Source organism: Ochotona curzoniae, unplaced genomic scaffold (genome assembly GCF_017591425.1).
Source record: "Ochotona curzoniae isolate NIBS_2020 unplaced genomic scaffold, NIBS_Ocur_1.0 scaffold_3208, whole genome shotgun sequence".
Lineage (NCBI taxonomy): Eukaryota > Metazoa > Chordata > Mammalia > Lagomorpha > Ochotonidae > Ochotona > Ochotona curzoniae.
In genome coordinates, this window is record NW_024467106.1 from 25,566,939 (window position 1) to 25,579,246 (window position 12,308).

The window sequence follows — 12,308 nt, forward strand, 5'->3', positions numbered from 1 at the left end:
GAGCGCGGGGACTTTCGAGGGCTCGGGACGTGAAACCAGCAGCTGCACCATCAGTGGGCGTTTAGCGCAGCCAAGCGACAGGCTGGTGCCAGGGCTCGGCAACAGGGAGGCGCCCGGCTGAGGCGGGGAGAACTTTGGCGCTCAGAGCAGAACCACCCTTTGCTGGCCAGTCGTGTCGCTCCAGAGAGGAAGCAAGCTGCGGTGGTGGCTGGCGCACAGAGAACGCAAGAAAGCTGCGAGGGCAAAAGAAAAATGAGGCCAGCTCTGGGGAAGCCCACGAGAAGGGGGACGACAGCAGAGACCCGCAGCTTGGGCGCCTTCTCCGCACCCCAGGCGTGAACGCCCTCTCCAACACAACCCCAGGAAACAAGCGGGTCTCGCCTGGGCAGCAAAGGCAAAGAGGCCAAGGCAGAGCGTTGCTCCTCTATCACCTCCTTGCAACTCAGGCTGCCTCTGAGCGCAGCCACCGCGTCGCGGGACCGGACGCAGTGCCCGGGGCGCCCTGCAGATGGGGTGGGCAGGGAATCAGTGTCCCAGGCGCCGGTGACAGGCGCTGGCCCGCCCGTCAGCCCCGCTCGGCTCAGACACTGGGCGGGCAGAGGATGAGACGCGGCGGGACCCGAGAACCCAGGACGCTCTAAGCTTCAACTTGTATGGCCCAGAGATCGCTCCAGCTCCTGGGACCGCTTCACCGCGTCGAGTGAAGCTGCGCGCGGGACGTGGAGGCGCAGACCTTAGGCGGCGGCTGCTCAGGGGAGAGCCGGGCGCAGGAGGGGGCGTGCTTTCTCTCTGCGGGTCTCAGTAATGAGGAGACTGAGTTTGTGGTGGCTGCTGAGCAGGGTCTGTCTGCTGCTGCCGCCGCCCTGCGCACTGGTACTGGCCGGGGTGCCCGGCTCCTCCTCGCACCCGCAGCCCTGCCAGATCCTCAAGCGCATCGGGCACGCGGTGAGGGTGGGCGCGGTGCACTTGCAGCCCTGGACAACAGCCCCTAGTGCAACCAGCCGCGGTCCGGACGGCAGCCGGGCAGGTTCCCAGAGGCATGAGCCAGAGCCAGGGACTTGGCGGCCCCCAGCGCCCTCACCGGGTGCACGCTGGCTGGGAAGTGCCCTGCATGGCCGGGGACGACAGGGCGCCCGGAAGCCAGGGGAGGGCACCGGAGCTGAGACCCTGTGGCCACGGGACGCACTTCTATTCGCCGTGGACAACCTGAACCGAGTGGATGGGCTGTTGCCCTACAATCTGTCTCTGGAAGTGGTGATGGCCATCGAGGCCGGCCTGGGAGATTTGCCACTTTTGCCCTTCTCATCCCCCAGCTCGCCCTGGAGCAGTGACCCCTTCTCCTTTCTTCAGAGTGTGTGCCACACCGTGGTGGTGCAAGGGGTGTCGGCACTACTGGCCTTCCCCCAGAGCCAGGGTGAGATGATGGAGCTTGACTTGGTCAGCTCAGTTCTGCACATTCCAGTCATCAGCATCGTGCGCCACGAGTTTCCGCGGGAGAGTCAGGTGAGAGGAGTCTGGTGCGTGCACGGGAGATGGACATTGCTGGGGCTGGAACCAAGGGATGGGAGTGGGAGCATGGGCAAGAGGCAAATGGGAGCTAGGTGAAGTCCACCAGAGGGATCTGGTGCTTTATGACTTTGCTATTGTTTGAGGACTGGGACCGCCCAAGAGTGATAAGCACAAATGAAATAAAACATTTTAAGTGCAAACCGACGTAAAATGCGAGTAGAGAGAATATAGGGTAAGGGGAGAACTAGTCGTTTTTTTATTAGCTGGGAGAAATCTCCTGGAAGCCAGTCAGAGGAAGAAGTCGAGGTTCAGGACCTTGGAGAGCGTCCGAGATTTCTGTTGACTGGGCTGGGAGTGTGGGATTCCTGACTGCTAGTCTGGCACTCCCAGGAGGAGCTTCAGGAGCACGTGGCAGAAAAGCCGTGTCTGCTGTTTGACTTCTTTGGAAGGTGTGTCTCAGCCTTACACGATGGTGTCAGGAAGACAGTACTTCCCGGAATTTCACTGAGGAAACAGAAAATTTGCCACGAATACAGAATCAATAGGTACAGAATGGTTAGTGAGTCTTGGGTATTGGAAAGCATTAAAAATATCATCAGATATCCTAAGCACGGATTGAGAGACTCGTTTGGGAGTTGTTTCTTTGTCCCCACGTCCATGTGGTGTGGTTGCAGGGGCTGGCATGCACCTGTGTTTTCTTCTCCCAGTATCTGATAATAAAGGAATAGGAATTGGCTGAATTAGATTCCAATAGGCATTTTTTTTAATTAAGTGCATTTTCAAAATAAGCTATTTATGAACTTCGCTGTTGACAAATAATAATATGTGTATTTCACAAGAGAATAAAATTTTATAAATAGAATTTTCTGCATTTTAGAAAATACTTTTTTATATCAAATGCCATTACAATGTATTTATGAGGTAAATTCGAAGTAATTGATATTCACCCCATTTTAAAGATCAGAAATGAAGGAAACTTTTAAGGTTTGATTAATGTGGGTCAGTACACTAGTAAAATTCCAGGATCTGAAGCATTTCTGACTCAAGATCATTTTCCACCTACCCTGTCAGCTAAAGGAAAAATCTGAATCTCCTTTTCCACTTTCAGTATATATATGAAAATTTTTTTTCAAAAAACTAAAATTAAGGAAGGCCATCTACCATTGATGAGTTTGATAGAATCTATGCCAAAAGTATCAACAGAGTACTAAGGATTTCTTTTTGTAGGAAAATCAATCTCTCATTTTTAATCCTACCAAGGGCAGGTACAAACCACATTCAGTAGTTGCCCACAAGATTCCTCTTCAGTGATGAGCTATAGAGATTTAACTTGCTTGGCACAGGCTAATTGACATTTGTGTGAAATATTTCTGTTGCCTGAATCTGGATGACAGTAGGCAGTAGAGAGGAAGGCATAGAGAACATTGGTGCACAATGCTGACAATGACTACAAGTCTGATATACATGAAATTGCCTATAGAGGGTACATCATTATTAATCAATAAGCAGAATCAGATGTAATGAAATACCAGAACCCATATCACAGCTTCTCATTTTTGCTTCTCTATTACCTAATAACTTAGTAAATTACCAGTAGTCATCTCCAGCTCCAGAATCCTTTCCATCTGTAGATTGTTTGGCAAAAGTCATAAATCACAAGAATTTCCTACCAAAATGAGTAATCTTTAGTTAGAATGTTTGTGTTCCATGATGGGTGTGTGCAGTACATAGTTCACTACTAAAAGACGACCAGAAAAACCCTGAGGCAGCTTCCAAACACAGTAAGCGTCAGCACTTTAAGACTGCTGGGGAGTGAAGTCCTCCAGGGACCACCCTTATAGGAAAACAATAAAACAAACACTCTGCAAAGTGCATTTATTTTTGTATTTCAACTCAGAAACAATTCTAAATCACTGTGGTCGTTGTTATTTTATGGTATACACCTTGAAGGGGAGAGGATATTATATTAACCTAGACCTAGTTTGTTCAATGAGCATTGTTCATTTCACTTTCTTTTGTGCTTTAAATTCAAATACATCTACTTTGTCTTTCTTAGTTATGTGCTTCAAGTTCCATTCAATCATATTGTACATTAAAAAGTCCTACTAAATGTCAAGTGGCTATAATATGTAATTTTAAGATATGAGCATAATCTGCCTTCAGCAAAATTAATAACCGATCTTTCCCTTACTTCTTCTGAAAAATGAATCTTTCCCTAATACATCCATGATTTTAAAAAATACTTGATACAAATAAAAGGATGTCATATTAAGTAAAATTGACAACTTAGCCACTCTTCTGCTCATCTGCTCCCTCAGTTACCTTATTGCTTAGACCAAAGCCTGAGCAAAGTGTTCTGGATAAAATAGGGTTACCCACACAATCAAGTAAACTAATATTATACCTTTTTTCAAACAAATAAATTTGTCTTTAGAGCAGGAGTAACAACACCTGTTTTTTCTCACTTTCCTGTAGGCTGCTGATTTCTCTTATATGAAGGTTTTAGTGAATAGGTAATAGCATTGACACCATTCATGATTCTTGAATAGGGCATGCACTGAGATGATCAACCCCCTGAGAAAAGCATCATAAATTTAATTCAATATTCTGATCATTCAAATCAGAAACAGAATACATCACCAGACAAATTCATTCAAGTGAGTTAAATAACTGCTTTTGGATAAATAAATGAATGGTATCAATAAAACTTAATGTAGCTTTACATGTAGGATGAGATCAAATGTATTCCCATCCAAAAATTTAACTTCAGTATGACATTCAAACTCTAACTTGATGCTTACTCATTTGTTAAACTCATTACTTTGTAACTCCAACTCTTTTTCCTATAGCATTCCATTAATGTTTCTGTATATGAATCTAGCTTCACTTTTTGAAGTTACAATAAGTTTCTATAATCATTCTCTCTCTTCTCTTCTTTTCTCTCTCTTCTCTTCTCTTCTCTTCCCACACTACCTTTTCTCTGTGTATGTGTGAGTTTTTCAAGATTAATTCTTTAAAATTTACCTGCTGAGGTAACAGAAAAAAATACTTTGTTTCTAAAATAGAGTTCATATTAGTTTCATGTTGGTTCCATTAAATAGAGTCGATGAAGTAATGATTGGCTTAGATCCAAACCCATAAAACTTAAGTGACTGCACTTTCAACTCTCGTTGAATGAACCAACCATAATTGTGCCCATTTCATGAGTCATGTGTGCTAATTAATATGTGCTTATTACCATGCAAATATAAATGTTAAGTGGGTCATTTTCTTTGACAACATAGGGCTAAGTACTAAAGCTTATTTGTAAGAATTTATTTAGCATACCATTACTTATGCATCAAACAGGGGGCAGAACAATTATATCACAAAATAACTTCGATGTCTCAGGAGGAAACCAATAAAGGACACTTACTGTTCAAACATCTGATCTCAACAGAATTGGCTTTCCTTGACTTTCTCTCTCTTCTCTTGGGAAAATGTATTCTTCTGCAATTCACTATAAATGGCAGAGAGGAGCACCTAATTGTCACTGACTTAAATGACTTGAGATTAAATATCAAGTAATGCAGAACTTTTCCTAGTAGTGATCTTGTACATGTGCCTTTTGAAGAGCAGAAACTTGGGATTCATTTGGAAGTTGTTTTTCTCAATTCTGATTTATTTACTCTATGTATTTTTCTAGATGAGCTAAGCAGGAGATACTAGCAGACATCATTTATTGGACAATTAGTCTGTCTTACCCACTTTGTGCTTACCACAAGAATACTCTTGAAAGAATAAATCCATTCTCAATCTTACTTGGCCATTACACCTTGCAGTCAATTTATGATTCAATCAGATGAACTAACCAAAAGCCAATTAGGTTGCCTATTTCCTTAGTGTTTTATCTTTTGCTATTGTAGAAGTCACCACAGATTTTGCACTGTTAGATTTTACTTTACAAATATCCAGTTTGATTCCAATCACAATGATTAAAAAAGCACAAGGTGACAAAATATATAAAATATTGGTCAAAAGATTTCTAGTCTACTTCTGCATCTTTTTGACTGGCCATGTAATTTAGGGCAAGTGATTTTATCTGTGAACATTTATACCTAGCAATTAAAAACAAAACAAAACTGAGCACTAGAAAGGAATCATAGCTGCCTAAGAAAATGAGAAATTCCATTATACTGTTTCTATACCAATGGCATCTTAAAAAAAAATAGGACCCAGTGCAGTAGCCTGTTAGCTAAACAGCCCCACTTTCCATCCAGCTGCCTGCTTGTGGCCTGGGAAAACAGTCGAGGACAGCCCAAAGCCTTGGGACCCTGTACCCATGTGGGAGACCTTGAAAAAGCTCCTGGCTCCTGGCTTCAGATTAGCTCAGCTCTGGCTATTGTGGCCACTTGGGGAGTGAATCATTGGATGGAAGATCTTCCTCTCCATCTCTCCTTCTCTCTGCATATCTGACTTTCCAATAAAAATAAGTAAATCTTTTTTAAAAAAGGAACAGATTTATTTATTTTACTTGAGTTACAGAGAGAGGGCAAGAGACTCACAGAGAGAGAGATCTTCTGTCCACAGGTTCACTTTGTAAATGACCAGAATGGCCAGAGCTGGACCAGTCTGAAGCTGGGAGTCAACTCCTTGTCTGATAATTGATAGATAACAACCATAGCCATGTGGGACTCCAACAGAAAGGAGTTACTCCCTTGGTAAAATTACTGTATGTTAAAGAGGAGATTTCTCATGTGTTTTCTCCTGCCTAGTCTACTCACTGTCACACCCATGGAGGAGTAAGGAATCAGATATTTGATATTTAATGTATATAGTTGGGTCAAGGACAAAGAATATCCTATAGAATTTGACATATTGCTTTTTGAACAAGTGCATCAATAACGAAATAATGAAACTCCTTCAATCACTAATTGTCTTTTTTATGATCTTTCTTTTATACAATAGTGGGAGAGAACAGCAATGGAAGAAAATATGAGATTAAAAATAAGTCAATCTTGTTCGTTTTTCGTCTTCTTCCCTCAGCCCAACACCTCAGCCAGATCTTCAGATTTGTTTTTGAATATGTATGAATCATGCATGTAATTGCTTTTTAAATTACAAACTTCCTATGAAGAAAAGATTTTTATTTCAGCTTATAGTCTTAACTTGTAGGTTCAAGTCAAAAATCAGGCAGTCCTATAGATTTAGTATCTTGTGATGGCCTTCCTCCTGGCAGAATCCCAAAGCAGTACAGAGCATCCTATTATATGAGGAAGTCTGGATCTGTCTGTGGCCCTTCTCATTTGACCATCATGATTACATCATGGAGCTACATCCTAGTAACCTAATCCTTTGGAATCACTTCCATAAATTCACATCTCTAATTCCACAATTGGATTACAGCTTTGTCTTCTTAATATCACTAACAAATAACTTTGGGGACCAAGTTGTGGGACACTCAAATTAATATTCAAACCACAGCAATGTACTTTGAGGAGAGACTGTCAACTTGTTTGATCTCCAGCATTGAGGGGATCTTGTCATTTGTCACTTAGAGGCTGATACATTTTTTAGAAAGATTTATTTAGTTACTTGAAAGACATAGCTTTGGAAAGAAAGACACACATAATAAAAGACTTCTCATTGCTGAATCACTCCCCCAGAGGCTGCAGTGGCCAAAGCTGGATTGACCTGAAGCCAGAAGCCTGAAGCTTCTTCTGGGTCTCTCATGTGGGTTTAGGGGCCCAGGGACTTGGACCATCTTACACTACTTCTCCCAGGCACATTAGCAGGGAGCTGGATTGAAAGTGGAGCAGCAAGGACTCAAACTAACAACCATACAAAATGCCTGTGCTGCAGGCAGCAGCTTTAACTGATACACCACCACATAGCTCCTGAAGGCTGGTCTCTTACTATCTAGCAATGGTCTGGCAATGAAGATGAATCTTCAAGTATCAGAGTAGTAAAGAATTAACCAGGATAATTCCTTTTTCGGTCAAACCTCATTATGTGTTACTTTTATTATTTTTATTCACTTGAGACATAGATATTTAAAAAGTGTACTTAGGTAGAATTTGTGCTTCCCGGGGTGGTTGTTTTTTTTTTTTTCACTAAAACATATATATAATTCTCCTAGCTGCCCTCTAAGACAGATAACAGTGTATAAATAACATACAGATAAAAATAAAAACCTGTTAATTGTAAAAAGTGAGAAATCATCAAGAATAAAAGAAGATGAAGGACTAACCTAATGGTCAAGATGTGTCATCGTATCTGAGTGACTAATTCCCAGGTTCAGCTTCTGATTCCAGCTGGGGAGTGATGATGGCTTGAGTAATTGGCTCCCACCACACATGGGAAAGCTAGATTTCATTCACAGCCACATGCATCAGCCATTATCCAGACCACCAGTTATTGTGGCATTTGGAAAGTTAATTGGAGGATAAATAGGATATTTTTTCACTCTGTTTCTGTCTCTCTCTCCCTCTCTGTCTCTCATTTCTCTATCTCTCTTTGTCTATCTTTCCATGGCATAAGCCCATATTTTTTCCACCATTTCACATGTTATCTACATAATTGAAGATAAAAGTTGTTACCTTTATTGTTTCTTCATCTATACTTTCAGTATAAAAAGATCACTTACAAAAAAGATAAACTATAGAGCATGTTTAAATTTATCAAAGGTCTTTCTTATCCATTTTATACTCATAATTATTTTGTGAGTTGAGCTGAGCAAATATTATCTCCTTTACAATGCAAATGAAAAAGTGAGACACTACTCACATATGGAAGAAGGAAACATAACATGGGAGCTAAAGGACAGCTGTTGAAAAGAACAGTTGTTTGAAGCTCAGCTCTGCAAGTTCCAAGGCATCTAATCTGGAAAATAAGCTTAATGTCTCAATGTTTCAATTTCTGTAATTATAATAACGAATATCACACAAGTTTGTAAAAGACTACGCCATGTTTTTATTGTTGAGTAAAGTGCCTAGAGCATAGTACAGTCTCATGGTAAGTGAGCGTGTAAATACAAAATGTGCATATGGCAAGATTAATATAAAACTAGTCAGTATATTAACCCAAGTATCCAAGTGTGTAGTCCACAGGGAATTTCTACATATATATTCAATATGAATGTGATATTCAGACATAGGGCATCCAACTCTAATAAGCCATTGCTGCAGAATAATGAAAAAATCGGTTACTTGGGGATCTTAGAGTTCTGGTACACAGAAGAGCACACACAGCTTGAAAGTTGGTCTGCAATGAAGTAAAATGTGAGTTTCAGTTTTAACTAGTTGCTTCTCTACAGAGGTTCAGGATGATAAACACGATGGAGCATTACATCAGAAGCTAAGAATGATGCTGAGGCTTATTAGATGGTACAAATAAGAACTCACAGATTTGTGTGTGACATTTCCTAATTCAAGATCTTGACCTCTGCCATTTTCTAGCTGGATAAATAAGAGAAGGGAGTGACAGAAGACATGAAGGATGAGAGGCATGGGTCTGAGGAGTAACATTCAGTCTTTTAGCAGGTGAATAGCAGTCCTCCAAATATCCCTGTGTCTGAAATCTCAGAATCTGTGAGTATATTATCTACCACAGACTTGGAAGATGTGGTTAGAGTAAGCATTTTAAGATGGGAAGGTTGTCTTGGATTGTACAAGTGGACTCACAGGAATCCTTAACAAAATGATGTAGGAATCACAGTCAACAGAGAAAGCAATGTGAAGTTGGGAGACAGGAAGCAGCCTCAAGGGGAGGGATGCCCCTTGAGGAAGGAGGAATGAACAATAGGTCAAGTAATATGGGCAGCCACTAGAAACTAATATAAATAGGAAAATATTTATTTCTCTTAAAGTGTTCAAAACAGTAAAGACCTGCCAATGCCCTGATTTTAAACCAGAGAAAACTAACTACAAACCATGACCTCCATTCTTAAGAGAATGAATTGATGTTGCTTCAAAACACTTGGTTCATATTATTTGTAACAATAACAATATGAAATTAATACATCTGTACATACACACTTAGGGAGGTAGCTGAAAAAGAGATGGAATGTGAGCCAGCCAACTGGATTCAAAGAAGGCACATTCTATTTCAACTCACATATGTTGCAGCAGAAGAAAAAAATCAAAGCGCTTTAACCTTGGTTCCTCTTTTCCAGATAAATGAATCTCCTTCTGCTATAGAAGACCAGTTGATGTTGTGAATTTTTTTGTTAGGAAAAAACAAACAGTTGTTACCTTAACATGAATCAAAAGTTCAGAATTCCCCCCTTCTTGCACTATCTATATCTGAATTAATATAACTATGGAAGTTTACATTAATCCAAATTTTGAAATATAGCATCACTGTTATATCTGTAGAAAAGGGACACCACGAAAGAAAAATCTTCTGTTTTATTGAATACTGTTTCAAAACCTCTTATAATGAAATAGCTTATTTTCAATTTATGTTATAGTCAGAATTTATGCACCACTAAATAACATTCAACATATAAAGTAAAAAGATCATAAATCAGCAAGAATATAGGAAAGGATATAAATAGTAATACAGTGAAAAGATGGCAAGTTTTCTCCTATACAGTAAATTTTAAGATAGTCACAGGTCATAAAAGCTGTAATAGTATATAATTCTTAATAAGTTTGAAAAGAGGCAAAACAAATCTTGACAAAACACTATATTTGCACTTATAGATACAGTCATTTGTATTTTTGATTTTGTTTTCTGATTTCTTTTTCATTTTAGCTCCCTTGTATAGGAGAGTATTTGTCTTTCTGTGCCTGAGTATAACAATGATGTGTACGCATTGCCACCGCATGCATGTCTGCAGAGAGCACCAAGCAACACTTAGATATGTTTTATTATCTCAAGGATAATTGTCTAAAAGTTCAGAAATAGTGGGGTACAAGAAAAAAGCTCAATTTTTAGTCTGTGTGGACAATGGCGTCAAAAAGTAACAAAAAGTAAGAGGAAATAAATTTCCATGAAAAGTTTTGAAAACTTAGAGTTGACACGGCCTTTTAAGCTTGAGTATTCTGAGTTGATGATATTTCTAATACTGAAGGTCCAACCTGTATCTTTCAAGATCATTGTTAGCAATGACTTAAATGAACTAGCCCTACTCACCTCTCAGTGGTGGTCGCTAGCTGAACTCACTGCATCTTCATGCTATGCAAACCACTCTTAGAGCTGCACAATCCTCACAAAATGTATTAGTGGTTTTACTCGATTATTTGTGGTAAAGACCTCAACTAGAAGCCAAGCAAGAGTTAGGATAATGCTTTCCAGATTTAAAATACATGTATATCCATGGAGAAATTTACATGCTCATCATTTCAAATCATAAGCTTACTTAATCAAATCTCAATCTTTCTATTATGTGACACTATTTGTTGTGACCCAACCAGAGGTTCTTTAAAATAAATTCCACTGGGGGCCCAGCACAATAGTATAGTGGCTAAAGTCCTCGCCTTTAACGTGTCAGGATCCCATATAGGCACTGGTTCTAATCCTGGTGGCCCCATTTCCCACTCAGCTCCCCGCTTGTGGAATCAATCAATATCGGCCCAATGTGGAAGACCTGGAAAAGGCTCCAGGTTCCTGGCTTCAGAGCTCAGCTCCAGCTGTTGTGCCAACTTAGGGTTGAGTCATTGCACAGCTCTTTCTCTCTGTCTCTCCTCCTCTTTGTATATCTGCCTTTCCTATAAAAATGATTAAATCTTTTTAAAATAAATAAATAAATTCTGCTGGGGCTGATATAATGGCTTAACAGGTTATTCTTCCACCTGCCAGAACTGGCATCCGTTATTAGCACCGTTTCTAGTCCCTGCTGATCCACTTCCAATTCAGCTATGTTTATGGCCTGGGAAAGTAGAGGAGGATGGCTAACATCCTTGGTTCCCTGAACCCAGAGTGGTGAGGAGTGACCTGGAAGAAGCCCCTGGCTCTTAGCTTCAGACCCACTCAGCTTAGGCATTGCAGCCATTTGGTGAGTGAATCAGTCCATGGAAAATTTCTCTCTCTCTCTCTTCTCTCTCTCTTTCTCACTGCAAATTGGCCTTTCCAATAAAAATGGTAAATAAATCTTTAAAAAGAAGCTCCATTACACAAATAATTTGCTCCCATGCATTGTGAATATAACAGGAATATATACATATACAGAATCATGCAGGGATATTATTGTGTTGGTGCTATGGGAATGGTTCATCTTAGTCTCGTAACACAGTAGGTGGTACATGTTAAGAAATGTGTCAAGGTGTTATGGGAAAATGAATGATAGATTCCTAGCTGAGTGACTCCAGCGAGCGACTACCTGGTTACAGACACAGAGTGCCACCTAGTGATCTCTAAGATATAGACTTAGATAGGAGCATGAGAGGAATTCCTCATAAAACCGCAAAGGACTCCAAGGAGCCATTAATTTCTTTCCTGGTCTTTTGACTGTGAGTTCCCAGGTCAATTCATCAAAGAGAAAACCTTCTCCTATCTTCTACTAAGAAAAATATTCAAACTTTTCTGGTGTTCTACCCACATATCCATAATTGCAGCTATAAACCATAATGTAAGATATCAAAATATATGTCAAGAAGTTGGGCAAAAAACATGAAGTACTCTTACTAACTTTAAAAATGTAGACTGGTTCAAGTTTTCAGTAGCTGTATTTTACACCACTTTATTCCATAATTCCAAATGAAAAGATGCAGCTATTTATTTTGTTAAGCATAACATCTGTTCCTTTTATTTTTGCTTATAAAAAGTATGTTCCAAGTAGACAATTCTAAAAGTTAGTTAATAAAATATAATGAAAC

The 12,308-nt window shown here is 40.3% G+C and overlaps 1 protein-coding gene across 1 annotated transcript in view; it reads left to right on the forward strand.

Annotated features, from left to right (window-relative positions):
* Positions 1 to 396: 396 nt before the first annotated feature.
* GRIN3A (glutamate ionotropic receptor NMDA type subunit 3A) overlaps positions 397 to 12,308 on the forward strand; it is a 158,135-nt gene continuing 146,223 nt past the window's right edge. The window contains exon 1 of the mRNA XM_040963540.1: positions 397 to 1,503. Within this exon, the coding sequence (XP_040819474.1) occupies positions 805 to 1,503 (699 nt within the window). The 5' untranslated portion in view covers positions 397 to 804. The remainder of the gene's footprint in view (positions 1,504 to 12,308) is intronic.